The sequence below is a fragment of the Balaenoptera physalus genome, assembly GCF_965194825.1.
Source record: "Balaenoptera physalus genome assembly, chromosome: 3".
NCBI classification, from domain to species: domain Eukaryota; kingdom Metazoa; phylum Chordata; class Mammalia; order Artiodactyla; family Balaenopteridae; genus Balaenoptera; species Balaenoptera physalus.
This window is the reverse complement of record NC_138890.1, coordinates 2,846,294-2,862,625: the sequence shown is the minus strand read 5'-3', so window position 1 is coordinate 2,862,625 and position 16,332 is coordinate 2,846,294. Positions and strand designations below refer to the sequence as shown.

The window sequence follows — 16,332 nt, the reverse complement described above, 5'->3', positions numbered from 1 at the left end:
TTTATGCAAAGCATTAATATTTACATATCTGTCTCCTGTTCTTTTATAAAACAGCACCTTTTCCTGTCTCTCCATGCTCTCCAGGAGGCAGTCAGTGTATTGACAAGTTGGAGCCCAGCCAAGAGAAGGGAAGCCTAAGACTTCAGACCTCACCACAGTGCCTGCATTCAGGGGCCTGAGTGCTGATAATTATGAGTGATGTCAAAATTATGGGTGGTGCCTCTTCCTCAACTGATGTTACTGATGTCACAAGACACCAGAACAGCCTTGCCTTCCCCAGAAAAGAGTGCCCTGGTCCTTCCTGCCTGTGAAGAGGCAGTTCTGAGCCCACTGTAGAAATGAATTAATTGAAGTCCAGAAGGGTTTGGCTGTGAATCTGCCCAGATCATAAAAGGTATAAAGGGATCAGGTGGCACCTTCCTCCAGAAGGACATCTGCTCCCACTGAAAAGCCAGAGGCACTGACTTATACACCAGCCTCCTAGGGGCACTACACACAGCAGTCATTTCTGCACCCTGTGGCATGCAGACAGGCATAACTGCCCAACCCCTGAGCATGGAATCTGATGGCTCACATGGTCCCCCAACAGCCTGGCTTTTGAGGAAGTGCATCACTCCATCAGCTTCCACACGCAGAGGTGTGAACATAGGCTGCCACACTCCAATGCAGGGGATACGATTTACCTGTTCAATAAACAGCAGCAGAACTAGAATGCTCCAGAATGGGAACACTCTCTTATGAGGCTGGTAAGTAAAGTCAGCTGCTTTGGGCATCCCTAATTACTAATTACCAAGGTACTCTGGTATCTAGCACTGTCTCGAGACAAACTTTTATCCACAGATAAAATTCAACTAACTCTTCCACTACTGTGTATCAGGTGACAACCCTAACCCTAACCCTAACCAGGGCCCCCTGCATTGGGAGTGTGGAGTCTTAACCACTGGACCACCAGAGAAGTCCCCGTATTGAAATTTTAATAATTTTCATTTTGCCCACTAAATACAAGTACACAGATCGTTTCAGTACATAACCAACATAATTACTGAGATAGTCTATATTATTTTTGTCATACTTAATGCTAGAAATCTGGTATGGATCTCACACATGGACCCAACTCAATTTTGATAGCTGTACAAGAGCTCAACAGCCATGTGTGGCCAGGGGTGCTCTAGTGGACAGTGCAGATCTAGACTCTGCCTGTCTCCTGGAGAGGACAGTGGAGACTAGAAAAATGGAACATTCTCTTCACATCAGATATCTTTGGGCTCCTTCTCCTGGCAAAGCCCTCTGTCTCAGGCAAGTTGCTTCTCTATACACCTGTAGCTCTGACTCATTCATTTGCTGAAAATCTATTTAGGTGATAATTCCTACTACATGCAGTTATAGAGATACAGCACTTGAGAAAAATTCTGAACCACATGGATCTTAAAATCTCACGGTGGAAGACAATAAGTAAGTTGAATATTATCTAGATGAAGGGGTAAGTGCTGTAGGTAAAATACAGGACAATGAAGGCATTTGGAACTAGGAGCATGAGCAAAGGGACTGGGGCAGGGTGAAATCATAACAGTGACATAACCATCTGGGTAACATTGGAAATGGATACTGTGGCTTGGTTTTTTGTTTGTTTGTTTTTAATGCCACTGCATTTTTAAACTATAAGGATTAGAAGCGGAATGTCATGATTTCACAAAATCTCTGGAAAGGTTTCAAGTGCTTGTTAACTTCACCATGTCCCATTGGAGAGACACTAGAATCAAAGTGTCCCCAGCCAAGAGCAGAAGCACCATCTACTCCCAGAAAAAGAAAGAAAGAACAGTACCAATGGGCTAAAAATGAACTCAAGAATCTGGAAAAAGAGAAGTAGAATAAAAGAAGAAAGCACAGAATGAAATGTGAAGGGCAAAATGAACGATATAAAAGGGAGGCTAAAAACACATCTCTTGGGAATTCCCTGGCGGGCCAGTTGTTAGGACTCTGTGGTTTCACTGCCAAGAGCCTGGGTTCAACTCCTGGTTGGGGAACCAAGATCCCACAAGCTGTGCGGTGAGTCCAAAACAAAAAACCGTACAAAGCACATCTCTTAGAACTAATCAGATTGCAACCTCTGACAATTTTTTTCAAGAAAAACAAAGCATGGGCAAATAAAGTTACAAATGAAAAAGCAGGCATAATTAGGGGTGTTCTAGGGATTAAACACGAGAGGAGGGGAATGGTCTAAAAATTTTAAAATCTGAGTACTTCCATACTACTCAGTATTCGAAAGTAATTTAAAGATAATAAAAGGGTGTTTTCAAACATTCACAAAAAGGAAACAAAAATCCCAAATTGTTTTAAAGGCTAGTTTTATTAAGTATTAACGAGATCAATAATTCTATGTGCAGAAAACAATTCCTTTTTCAGAGACATGCCAGGAGCAGAAGAGTACAAATGAAAAAAACTATCATTAACAAACACAAGTGCAAAATTCTATTAAAAATTAGTTCCCTAAATAATGAGTAATGTGCATAATCAAGCACAACCAAGCTTTTTTTTTTTTTTGCCGAGCCATGGGCATGTGGGATCTTAGTTCCCCGACCAGGGATCGAACCCGTGCCCCCTGCAGTGGAAGCATGGAGTCCTAACCACTGGACCGCCAGGGAAGTCCCACAACCAAGCTCATTTTATTTTAGGAATGCAATAATGTTTAAAAATTAATCCATTTTATAACACCAGGAACTCTACTCAGTGCTCCGTTGTGACCTTAATGGGAAGGAAATCTAAAAAAGAGGGGATATATATACACGTATAACTGATTCACTATGCTATACAGCAGGAACTAACACAACATTGTAAAGCAACTATACTCCAATAAAAATGAAAAATAAATAGATTTTTTTGTAGTTTTCAGTATACAAAAGTTAATCCATTTTACTATATTAATAGAAATGCAGAAAAATCATAATTCGTTGTCCTCAAATCCAAAACAATTACTAGCATTAATGGACATAAAAATTTAATACATCAGAACTAGAAGAAACACGGCTAACTAGGGAAGATGGTGCATAAAAACACTTACTGCAATGTTAAAGGAAAAATCTGAAATAGTAAAACAGCTCTCTTGTCAAGAAGACAAGACACACAGAGTACCTTATTCTACACTGGACTGGAGGTCCTGGTGAATCATTTAAAAAGAAAAGAAAAAGGTAAAATGACAGGACAAGAAAAAAGCTGAAGTATCATTATTTGCAGGTAAGATTTTGTAACTAAAGATTCAAAGATTTTACAGATCAATAATTAAAATCTATGCTTGCACCTAACAAAGACACTAAGAAAAATGCTCAAAAATGAGTTTACTTCTATGTACCAGGAACAGTATTTTTTGTTTTAAAGATATTATTTAAATTAGCATCAACATTACATGCAGAACAAGTCTAACAAAGGTTTTGTAAAACATGACGAAAACAGTAAAACATTATTAAAGGAAATTAATGGAGAGACATACCAAGACCGTGGATCGCGAAGTTCAATACTGTAAAGGATGTAGGTCCACCCTCGAATTCATCTACAGGTTCAATGTAATTGCAACTCATTCTTTGTACTTGAAATGCTGATTCTAATCCTAGTTTTTTACATGCGAGAAACACAATCCCATGGGCACCAGAATCCATCCATTTCATGAAAAATACCCTGAATGTCTAAAGTGCTATACCCTCCCCCCTGTGGTTGCGATAAACGAATGAGAAATTAAAAGATCCCCTCGTTTAAAGCCTCATAGTTTAGAAAGCTTGGTGAGTCAGTAAAGAAAAAGCAGGGGATACAGGGGGACCCCCCCTACCCCGCGACCAAGGGCGGGGACTCTGGCCGGGACCCTGGGGGAGGGGCGTGGAGACCCCGGCCTGCGTCAGCTTCCAGCTGGTTCCTGCCGGTTCGAACCAGCCCCTCCCAGTCTCCGAGCCGGTCAGCGCACTCACCATCTCCGCCCCGCTCCGGACTCTGCCGGAAGTCCTTCCCGCGGCCTCGCGGCCCCGCGACCTGAGCAGGTGAGAGCGATGAGGAAGATTAACCTCGGGCCGCGCGGGGTAGGGGCGCACCAGCACCACTGCCGGCCGGGAACGACCCCGACATGGGCTGGGAGCGTGCCCGCCCCCCGGCCCTGATTGGACAGTGTTCCGGTCCCCGCGCCCGGATTGGATAGAATTGGGATCCCCGCCCTCTGATTGGACGGTTCTCCAGGTACTCCCTCCCCATGGGGACTCTGATTGGGTAGTTTCCCGAGGCGCGCACCCTGATTGCACAGCGCTTCGGGCACCGCCTTTGGAGCCTCTGAGGATAGTGCTACAGACCCCGGTGCCCCTGATTGGGCAATTTGAGTGTCTGCACTGACCCTGCCTGGGAGATGGGCGGGGACAGGGATCACGTGGAAGAGCCGGGCGGAAACGTGGATTCTCAGCTTCTGCCCTGTCCTTGTCCGGCCTTCTACCCTGGACGCGAAACTGCCTGCGCTGGATGTGGCCTCCGAGCGGAACTCGCTCCCGGCTGGTCGGACTTGGCGTCAGCCCGCAGCTCGACGGTCCCTCTTCGTCCTCCTTTCTGGTCTCGGATGTCCTGACTCAGTTTCCACGCGGAGCACCCCGTGTCTGGAGGCGGGACTGGACAGGACGCGGGAGGCTGGTGACTTCCAGGGTCAGGGGTGGACCTGGGGCGTTAGGGACCACGACCTCTAGTATATCAGCACCTACACTGAAAATTGATATCATTGTGTCTGAGTTTAGAGGGAAACCGTATTTTTTCCACTTTGGTCTCAAAATCTGATTTTTTTTTTTTTTTTTTTTTAATGCACTTAGATCTGATTCTGGTTTGCTTCTATAAGATTTCATTTCTATCATTTTAGCGTTATGATCAGATTTTTTCTTGTCAGTGTTCCCATTTATATTCTTTGTCCTTCCCTCCGTTATTTTCTCTATTTTTTTTCGTTTGGCCGCGCGGCTTGCAGGATCTTAGTTCCTGGACCAGGGATGGAGCCCATGCCCCCTGCAGTGGAAGCGCCCTGTCCTAACCACTGGACTGCCAGGGAATTCCCTTCCCTCCGTTATTTTGTTTAAAATCTGTGCGGAGGCACCCCTCCTCCCCCAGCTTCTGTTGCCATAGGTCTGCAGGGGTCCAACACCACCCTCTCTCCATTCTGCAGATCTAATCCATCAATTAAAAAATCAGTGATATTTTCCCTGTAAGAAAACATCCCCTCCTCCCTCTCCCCACAGTCGGGCACCTCGTGTTCTACTCCTTGGTCTCAGTGTAAAAGTCTCTCTCTCACGTGACCTTTTGGGAAGCCCCCCGGAAGCATTATCTCTCCTTTTGTTAATTGCTCTAATAGGAATCTTGCATTTATACTCCTCATTTTCTGTGAGTTTATTTGGTGCTTATTGTCTGTCTACCCGATGTAATTTCAGATGTAATCAATAGATGTCTTCTATTGGAAAGAAGTCTATGGCCTTATTTCACAATCTTAGCTGCTAGACACACTGCCATTATTATTATTATTATTATTAAATTTTCTCTGATCGATTTTAGGCAATGACTGCCGGGCCAGGCTGCTACTCATTGAAGGTGTTTGAGAGCACTAAGTGAAGAGGAACTGATATCAGTAGGACTTCCGACCTTAAGGAACAACCAAACCAAACAAATATGTCTATTTTCCCCTCAATTATTTATCATTGCTTTAATCTGTTATAAGATCATGTCAGAATAGACACTGAGCCCTATAAAGGATAGGAATAAATATTGTGATTGGAGGTGATAGCATTGCTTTCTTGAGAAACTAAAGATGAAACAACTATAAAACTGTTAGAACTATTGGCAATTTACTAGTTACTGATTAAATATATACGATTTACATAATAAAATACATTATTGGACTAAAATTGCATTTTCTGGGAAACTGTATATTAGATATTGCAGGATAGGCTTAATGCCATGTGCAGGATCCATATAAGAACATTTTAAAGTGTTTCCTGATGAAGTGACAAAGGTGTCACCTTCATGGATCTATAAACAACATTGTTGGATTGAAGACTCCTCAGTTCAAAGATGCAGATCTCTCTAAACCCAGCCATAAAATTTAGAGAAATTTCCAACCAAATTTGCATCAAGAAGTACTTTATGCCTCATAATAAGATAATTGTAAAAGAATTTCTGAAAGTAGTGCAAGGAGTAGGTAGGCAAATGTAAATGAAGAATGAGGAAGAACTTCTGATCAGATCACCAGTTAAAATAACGAATGAGTACAAATAATTGAAATGGCCCTCAGAAACAAGGAATTATCTGACTCAAAATAACAATAGTGCCATTGTTGAGAAATCTTGGAATGAACATATACGCCCTTGAGAGTCTATAAACATACACAAGAATATAATAAAATACTGTATGTGATGATTTATGGCAAGAGATGATTCAATCTCAGCCCTCTTTCTACTACATCCAGATAAATTCCAGATGGGATATAGATTTAAACTTAAAAAAAGAGGGACTTCTCTGGAAGTCCAGTGGTTAAGACTCCACGCTTCCTCTGCAGGGGCATGGGTTCTATCCCTGGTTGGGGAACTAAGATCCCACATGCCGCGGGACATCTAAGCCTTCGTGTTCTAAAGCTCACGCGCCGCAACTAGAGACCTTGTGTGCTGCAAGCACTGAGCCTGCTTGCTCTGGAGCCTACGCGCCACAACTAGAGAGAAGCCCATGCCGCAACAAAGAGCCTGGGCGCTGCAATGAAAGATGCTGCATGCCACAAGGAAGATCCCACGTGCCGCAACAAAGACCCAATGCAGCTAAAAAAAAAAACTAAAAACATCAGTATTTCTGTATACTTAGGGAGTGAAAGTCACGACATCCAAAGAAAAACTATAAATAGAATGATGACAAGATTTGAAAAAAATAAAGTAAAAACGTCATAAATGATAAGATGAAAGACATACTAACTTGGAAATGTTTTCAATGCTGTCATAGCAAAAAATGCAATATCATTAATAGTTGTTTTTTTTTTTTTGTCTGCATTGGGTCTTCGTTGCTGCACGGGGGGCTCTCTGCAGTTGGGGCGAGCGTGGGCCACTCTTCTTGCGGTGCACGGACCTCTCACTGCGGTGGCTTTTGTTGCAGAGCATGGGCTCTAGGCGCACGGGCCTCAGCAGTTGTGGCTGGCGGGCTCTAGAGCGCAGGCTCAGTAGTCGTGGCGCGCGGGCATAGTTGCTCCGCGGCACGTAGGATCCTCCTGGGCCAGGGCCTGAACCCGTGTCCCCTGCATTGGCAGACAGACTCTTAACCACTGCGCCACCAGGGAAACCCTAATTAACTGTTTTAAAAGCGCTTATAAATCAGAAGCAAAATGTTAAAGTCCAAGAAAAATGTGCAAAGGCTGTACACAGAAACTTACAAAATCATAAATTACAAAATGTCCTGTAAAGATAACGAAAATAGATTAGTTCCTTAGGCCCAGGATGGATTGTAGGAATAGATACACTTACTAACCACTAAAATTACCATTTTGGTTTCCTTGAAGCGTATTGTTGGGGAAAGGTCAAAGAGATGCTTCTAGAGATGTTCCTTAAGATAGTAAGCCTGAAACAACACCTCACTCATGGAAGAATTTCAGAAATTAGTATTGCCATCAATATACTGAGATGCAGGGACTTTTTTTTTTAACTACCTTTTCTTAAATTTGAATGTTTGGTTGTTATAAAAGCTATGGAGGTTGAGTTTGGAATATCACAATCTTTTTTTTTAAGGTTTTAATTTTATTGAAGTAGAGTTGATTTACAATGTTATGTTAATTTCTGCTGTACAACAAAGTGATTCAGTTATATATATATATATATATATATATATATATATATATATATATATATATACACACATTCTTTTTCATATTCTTTTCCATTATGGTTCATCACAGGATGCTGAATACAGTTCCCTGTGCTAGACAATAGGACCTTGTTTATTTTATCACTGATACATTATTATTGACTAAAGTCCTTGCAGGCTAGTGCTGGAGTTCCAGCCTCAGCCACATGTATTTTAATTGGCAAACAACCTGATACCCTATGAACCACATACACCCAAATCTGGTCATATGATTTAAAACCTATTTGCAACAGAACCATCTCGTCATCCTTCTGGGCAACACCTTGGACTGTTGGGAGCTTCTAGATTCAGCCACCCATAACGGAGGTTTTAATTGTGCCAGTTAAGTCCAGTAATGGAAGTTTCAGAGAGGCTGCCATCACCTTTGCTAGCTGTGCACCTAGCACAGGTATTTGAAAGGTATTTGCAAGTCAAGCTCCCAGGCCCACAGTTGCCATCGAATTCTGCAAGTGGCTCAGCCTCTATGGCTCTACCATAGAGCCACAAAAATTGAATGCACATCAACCCGAATGGATATCCACTGGGAAAGGATATCCCAGTGCCATATCACCCTGGGCAACATGGCCCTAGAACCAAGCTCTCAGGAAGCTGCAGGATTCATCATTTTAAAAGTATGTTTATGGGAGTTCTCTGGCGGTCCAGTGGTTAGGCTCCGTGCTTCCACTGCAGGTGGCATGGGTTCGATCCCTGGTAGGGGAACTAATATCCCACATGCCCCATGGCGCGGCCAAAAAAATAAAAGTATGTCTAATAAAAAACGAATCTAGACTTAGATAAAGAGAATCTTTATTCACAAAGATTGTTGCAACAGGGCCGAGGCTTGGATCTCAGCGATGTGTCTGTCAGCCTCTCCAGCCACACAGAAAAGGGCTTTTCTCGTCTGTGTGAGGAGGGGAGGAGGGAAGTTGGGCGAGTGAGGGCGGTGCGTGGACTGCGGGTCAGTGTGGCTGGACTGGACAGGGCTCCCTGGGTGGCCTATTCTCTGGAGAAGCTGACCAAGGGCTTGCTCTGAACCTCAGGGTTGCTCAGACGTGGGGAGACCCAACGGTACCCCCCTCCTGTGGGGAGGGAGCCTGATGCTGTGGGGTAAGAAATGGGACACAGAGAACTTGGTCAAGCCCAGATATACGGGCGGGTCAGGAGGGCGGTAGGTGTCAAAGGTCACACGTCGAACCCGGCCGAATCCTGCCTTACAGGCGGACGTTTCTTTGTTCTTAAAGAAAGGGCACAGACCCATGGTGACCTTTGACCCCGGGTCGACCATTGACCCTGGAGGTCACCAGGCTCTCCCGGCCCATCTTGTCCAGTCCCGACTCTGGACAGGGGTCTCTCCGCAGGGAAACTGAGTCAGGACGTCCCGATCCGGGTTCGCCTGCCCGAGAACAAGTTCTGCTGGGAGCCCACGTCCCGGGCTCGAAAACCGCACTTCCGCCCGGCTTAGGGACCTGACCAACGTCCCGGCTTATCACTGAGGCCTTAGGGACTATAACACTGTCCAATCAAGGGAGACGGGGGCGGGGCCCGGGAAATAATCAGAAGCGCTAGGGTGGAGCCCGTGAAACTGGGCGGAGGGACGGGGAGGGTCTGAACAACTGTCCAATCAGACCCCGGAAGCTTGTCCGAGCACTATACATTCAGAGTCCTCAATAGGGTGAGTGCCTGGAATACCGTCCAATCAGAGCGCCGGTTCCCGGAGAACAATCCAATCAAGGATTACGGGGGCCGGTTCTGGAGTCCTTTACTAAAGGGCGCCGGGGGCGGGTCACTGAGTAGAGTACACTCAGAAGCCCCGGTGGGGGAGTGCTTGGAGCACCGTCCAATCAGAGGGCGGAGGCCCGGAGCTCCGTCCAATCAGGGTCGGGGGTGGGTGCCCTCCCAACCCTCCCAACCCTCCCAACCCTCCCAACCCTCCCAGCCCTCCCAGCCCTCCCAGCCCGCGCAGGCGTCGCTCTCGGCGGATCTCGGCGCGCCTGCGCACCTGCGGGGCGCGGACCCAGGTGTCCAGTCTCTGTGGCTCTCGCCGGCCCAGATCGCGGGGCCGCGGGAGGACGCCCTGGACACCCAGGACCTGCGCGGAGATGGTGAGTGCGCCGGCCGGGGCCAGAGACCACGAGGGGCTGATTAGGACCGGCTGGGAGCTGAGGCAGGCCCGGGTCTTCCGCGCCCGCTCCCCTGGATTCTGACCCGAGTCTCCCTCTCGGCCGCGGGGTGCGGTCCCGGCGTCCTGTCTTTCCCGTCCTCTCGTGGTGGTGCGGGGGAGTCCCGACCTGAGTATGCGTCCCTTGGGGGTCCCAGGGAGGACCGGGTGACCCGGGCAGTGGTCAGGGGCGGAGGTGAGGGAACCCGCCGTGACCTGACAGATAAAGTCAAACCCTTATTGGGTAAGGAGAGACTTTATTCCTGTTAAAAAACAAAATTCAACTGAGTACATTTTGAAGCTCTTACTGGCTGTATTCAACAATTCATGAATCTGGCAGCTTCCCATCCAGCGTGTCTATAAGGGCGCTGCCAGGAGCTGCACGGAATGAAAGTCTTCCATAGGCAGAGGGAGCGGGACAAAGAAAGTAGCGAAAGTTGATTGTCTGTGGCCAGGTTACTCTACGGAGCGCAGGGGTCTGTCAGGCAGATCACTTCACTGTGCTGACCAGGTAATTCCTGACTGACTGGTTTCAGATTCCGTTTCTGGGAGAGGCTGAAACTGTAATTAAGTCTCTGGTGATTTGGGACTTAGCATAACCGATTCCGTTTGGGGCTGTGGTCTTGTTTTTAATATTCCAAAGACTTGGCATAGGAACAGGGCTCGGATCCCACAAATGTGCCAGGATCTCAGACTAAACATAAAAGGGCTGTGGGTGAGGAGGGTGAGAGCAAGGCTGTTTGACAGAATGGGGCGTTCCTGTGGTCAGCGCATTCTCAGCCCGGGGTCGGGGAGGGGGGCCGGGGGGAGGGTTTGCTCTGCAACTCAGTGCTTCTCAGTGGGGTCGGGGGAAGGGAGTGGTGACCCAAAGTCAGGGGCCTGTGGGTAGACAGGAGCCTAAGTAAAATTTGGGTAAGAAATGGGCAATTGTGAACACTGTGTCAAGCCAGTGTCAAATAAAACTCCAAACTTCCTAAAGGCAGACTTTCATTCAAATGAGTTCCTGCAGGGGGAGAAGGGTCTGCTGCATGAGGCACAGGGGGCTCTGCAGGAAGGGGGACATCTGACCCCAAGATCTGCAGGCGTCTCAAGAGTTGGGCAAAGAGAGTTTTTCTCTTATACAGAGGAGTAAACAACACCAGGAGGGACCAGGTGTGATGCTTGGATAGCAGATCCCTGAGGCCAGCCTGTCCTTAGGGGTCTGTCTGCTGGCTGCAGTGAGGCCAGGTCAGGGGGAAGGAGAGGAGCTGAACCAAAGTTTGGCCAACAAGCATGTGTTCTGCTTGGTCAGTGGGGGGAACAGTTCCGCTAATCACTGATGAGGTGGAGATGGGGCTTTGGGGGGACGGCGTCTGGCCTTGTCCTGGATAAACAAGGGGCCTCCGTGTGAGTCTTATCTGAGTCAGGTGGGGTACGGGGGCGGTTTCTTGCAGGCTGCTGTTTTCCAGAAGACCAAAGGGTGGGGGGCCCTTTCAGCTTCCATAGAAGTTTCCAGGAGCACAGGGCTCAGGGAGGGTTCAGCATTGTCCCGTGACACCTGTGAGCTGCCTCCTCTGGGTCCAGCTCGGCACTAATAGCTTCCCCTAATCCAGCTTCCGGTTTCAGCAAGTGTAAAATTCTGCATTCTTTCTGCCTGGTTTCTTCTCCTTAGTGAGGGTAGTAAGCATCTCAGGTCTTTGCCCTTTCCTGCTGACTTGTATTATTCTGGGCCTTTGGGCCTTAACCAGAGATGCCTCTGGGGAGAAGTGTCTCAGTACAGAAAATGTTTTCTCTTCCATTAGAATTTCAGGAAATGCAGGCAGTCCCACCCCTTCATGTGAAATGGGTGGAGAGATGGAGTAAAAAGATTCAGAGAAATTGTAATGACTCTTCCATGCAGGGTGCAGAGTTCTGACACTGTCTGAATCTGGTCCACTAACTGTTATTAACTGGACAACAGAGATGAATGGAAATTCTGTGCAATGTGACCAGTGCTACTGAGACTTGCTCACTTCTGATTAGATGAGTTACAGCTTGTCATCCTGAGGATATTAGTGAACTGATGCCTGTCTTCTGAAAGGGATGAGCAGTAACCAGTTGCTCAAACCATAAAAGTGCCCTAGAATTTCCCTGTCCTACGTTATCCATGAACACAGGAGGAAGCAGTGATCCTGCAGGTTCTCATTTACACACTGAGACAGGGGTCTTTGTGTCCTGTAAATGACCCACGGTGCTTGAAGCAGGTGCATCATCTGGGGCGGGGACAAGCTGAGCCTGTGAGGGAGGTGAAGGAAGGTGCTCTGGGCCCTTGCGGCCACCCGTCCCCACACATGTGGCCTCCAGACCGTAGAACCACCACAGAAGGAGGTGTTTATGGCACGAGCATGGGGTAGGGGATCCACCTGCAGAAGGGCTGGGGGTGGTTTGTCAGCTGAGGTTGTGTTGCCCTCACCTGTTTCCTGATCTTTGCTTTTGGCCTCATCCAAGGAGTCGGTGAATTGAGTGTGATGTGTGCACCCTGAGTGAGTCTGTGAAGGTCAGACTTAGGGAAGGCTCCTTGGGCTCAACTGCTGCTGAGAGGGTTGATGAATTGGAGAGCTTCTCTGGGTCAGAACTTCAACTTGAGTGTTTTCTCTTGGGTGAGAATTGAGGTCCACAGGAGGCGGCATTTCCACACTGAGCTCTGGCGCTCGGTCCCTCCCCCTGCCCTGGGGGCGCCCAGCCAGGCTGTGTGTCGGCAGGGGGATCCCAGCCCCCCAGCTCGGATGGCTTTGACCTTCTGACTTGGGGTTTCCTTGTGCACCGTGGGCAGCAGGCTGCTGATCTGAGCGGCTCACACTTGGCTGCTCTTCCCTTTTGTTTCCTTGATGGAACCTTGTGCCCTGTGACTCAGTGTGAGTACTGAAGACTTTTGTTCCATTACTGGAAGGTGTAGATTTTTATTCCCTTGGTCGGTTGGTAGCACTTCCCAGTGAGCGACCCCCAGGGTGCCGATCGTCCTGGTCTTTTTGGTATTCTTTGCAGCTTTACACCTGTCCCTCATCACCAAGCAGCGTTTTGATTTTGCTTCTGCTGAATCTGCAGTAAGTGAATATGACCCGTACCACACCAGTAATGGCACACAGAAGGCTTCTACGTGGTTCTTGGCCCCAATCTGTTTCACACGTGCTGGTTTCAGAGGAGGGGAGTCACCAGGTGGTATCCTCCATACAGTCCTGTGGGGCTTGGGTTGTCTCATGGTTAGTTTTGATTTATCAGCAGTGCTATTATTTATACTCCTTGATTTTTGTCTCCAAATGCCAATGCAATATAAATTTTTTACATGTGGAAGGAACATTGTAGGATTGTAGATGATGGATATTTTCAAAATACTAGGAAGTGTGGATGGAGGGCTGGAGTCTAGCATTGATTCTACGCCATTTCCAGCACTTGGAGTATTACTGACCAGGGTTCTTGGACTTCAATCAACAGAAATTGATAAGAGGCCAGACAAGAAATTCCAATCAAGGCTTTACTGGGGCTCCTGCTGCAGCACTAGGGAGCGAAAACAAGTAACAGGTTTCCTTGCTCACTCTCTGAGGAGCGGGTGGGGGTGAGCTGGGTTCTCTTATATTGGATGGGGGGGGGTCTAGTCCAGCAGTTGGGCCTGAGGGGTGGCTTGGGTGGTGTGCCCACCCGCTTGGTAGTGCTGTGTGCCAGGCGCATGGGCAATACCCTGCTTTTGCTTCGGACTCCTCAGAAGTGGCAGTTGGATTTTTGGTCTTTTTGTATCTTGTTGTTTCTAATTTGCCCCAAGCCTGCGTGCAGTTATTTTTAGTCCCTTATAGTTTCTTTGTATTTTGCTGCTGGAGGAGATGGTTGTCCAGTTGCAGGCACTGCAGCAAAGCTTCCCAGGTTCCAGCCTGGCTCAGGAGTATCCAGCTTAATTTTGTCCATCGTAATATGTGAAGTGGGATCTCCTTGTGATTGTATATTGGTTTTTACTGATAACCATTGGGGTTGAGCACTTCTTATAAGTGGTGTTTATCTTCTGTGAAATCGTTTTCAGTCATTTCCTCACCTGTAATTCATTTGTATATTTACTGATTTATTATACTTTCTTTACATACTCTGGACCTTCAACCTTTTTCATTTCTCGGTATGGCAAATATGTTTTCTCAGATTGTGGTTCATCAGTTCTCTCTATTCTATTTGATGGACACGTCTTAACTTTAATACACTTGACATTCTCCATCTTCCTTTGTAGCTTACTCTATTTTTCCTCTATAAGAAAAATCCCCCGATTGTCAAGTCATAATGCATTTTCCTGTAACTTCTCAATGTGTTCTACTTTCGTCTCTCATAGTTAAGCCCACAGTGAATTGGTTATTGTACATGCAGTTATAAGGAAAAAGATTTCTTATTCCCCTGTAGATATCCAGTGGTCACTGCCCCATCAAAGTATCATCATCTGGCCCCTGCCCAGCATCAAGTGCTCTGGCGTAGATCCACGTGCTGAAAACATGTGGGTCTGTTTCAGTGCGTTGTGGTTTTTTTCCATTGGTGTATTTGTCCATCCCTCTGTTAACACCATCCTGTCCTAATCACTGCAGTTTAAGAAGTTTCAATGTCTGTTACAGAAAATCCCACCACCTTGTTCTGTAGAAAGTCTTGGCTATTTTAGAAGTTTGTCTTCCATTTCAGTTTTTAAATGTAGTTTTTCTTAAGTTCACACAAAACAGAAACAACCCCCAGAACAAAACCCAAAGCAAACCTTCAATGGAATTGAAGATTCAATGGAATTTTCTTAAACTCTTGACCTGTTTGGGAGAAGCTGACGTCATGGTGACATCAAGTCTCCTTACTGAGAATGTGCCCATCTCTCCAATTATTTCATTTTACTGTGGTGTTGTTTGATAACATTTTGGACTTTATCCACAAATCAGTTTATATCCTTAATTAGACATAATTTAGGACTTAAAGAAAATTAGTTTTTGTAGCAATTAGTTTTAAAGGTCTAATATTTAAATTTTTTACTTTTTTTTTTTTTTTTTTTTGGCCGCACCGTGCAACACGTGGGATCTTAGTTCCCCAACCAGGGATCGAACCCTCACCCCCTGCATTGGAAGCATGGAGTCTTAATCACTGGACTGCCAGGGAAGTCCCAAAAATTTTTACTTTTCAATTGCTTGTTTCTAGTGATTCAAAATACACCAAGATTTATTTTTATGAGTTTGTATACTGGAAACTTACTAAAAATCTGATTCTGTGATTATTTTCGTATTCTTTTGGGGCGTGACATACACAAACATTTGAGCAATGAATAAAGGTAAATGTTTTCTTCTATTACAATATTTTTTTCCTGGTGAAACTTACTCTATTAGTTTCCCCTATTAACAGTTTTTTAAAATCAAGCATGTACTACAGGTCAGCATTAGAGAGATTTCTGTGTCTATTATTATTGAGAGATCAGAGTGATAAATACATTTGAATACTTGAAAAGATGCTCTGAAAAGAAACAAAACTTGAAATGTGGTTTTATGACAAACCATTTAGAAGATCTCAGTTATTAAACAACTAAAAACACAGAACACAGATTTCCCTGGTGGTCCAGCAGTTAACACTCTGCGCTTCCAATGCTGGGGACGCGGGTTCAATCCCTGGTCGGGGAACTAAGATCCCACACGCCACGTGGTGCAGCCAAAATAAATAAATTAATTAATTAAAAGTTAAAAAATAAAAACACAGAAGATAAACAGGCATTTACCAACCTCATTGTCTCCAGCACGTGACATGTGACATAGTAAGGCATCTTTTGCTCCCACCCTGGTATATGCAGGTTAAGAGACAGGCTTTAAATAGGAACCAGCACTTCTGCTCAAATGCATTGGGCAGATTTGTTTTTTATATTCTCCCATTCCCCACACCCTGAAAGCTCTCATGATGAAGCACATCTTGACCCAGAGCAACCCCGTGGTCTACACAGATATCTGTTTAGTAAAGAGGAGCAGTTCCCCGTTGAACAGTAGGAAGGAATGACAAGAAGATTATGTAAAAAAGTTCCAAGACTGGTATTTCAGTTGCTCTCAAGAAATTTATGCTTCAGTGATAAGGAGATAGACGAGATGAAGACTTGATTGACGATGAGATTCCATTAACATGGATCCTGCGGGGGAATAATTGTTCATCTGTATTTTGCTCCATTGGGATGAGAGTTTGAAAAGCACTTCATACGCCTTAAAAAAAAAAATCACATCCACTAGAATAAGATCATTTAAGTTAATACTGATTACTTATTATTTCCCATATTTGTCCATTTTCAAAGCTCAACAGGCTCCATA

The 16,332-nt window shown here is 45.8% G+C and overlaps 1 protein-coding gene across 1 annotated transcript in view; it reads left to right on the top strand.

Annotated features, from left to right (window-relative positions):
- Positions 1–9,812: 9,812 nt before the first annotated feature.
- The window catches only part of LOC309656627 (uncharacterized protein), a 79,232-nt gene continuing 72,712 nt past the window's right edge, over positions 9,813–16,332 (top strand). Inside the window, exon 1 of the mRNA XM_082453245.1 lies at positions 9,813–9,977. Coding sequence (XP_082309371.1) covers positions 9,975–9,977 — 3 coding nt within the window. The 5' untranslated portion in view covers positions 9,813–9,974. The remainder of the gene's footprint in view (positions 9,978–16,332) is intronic.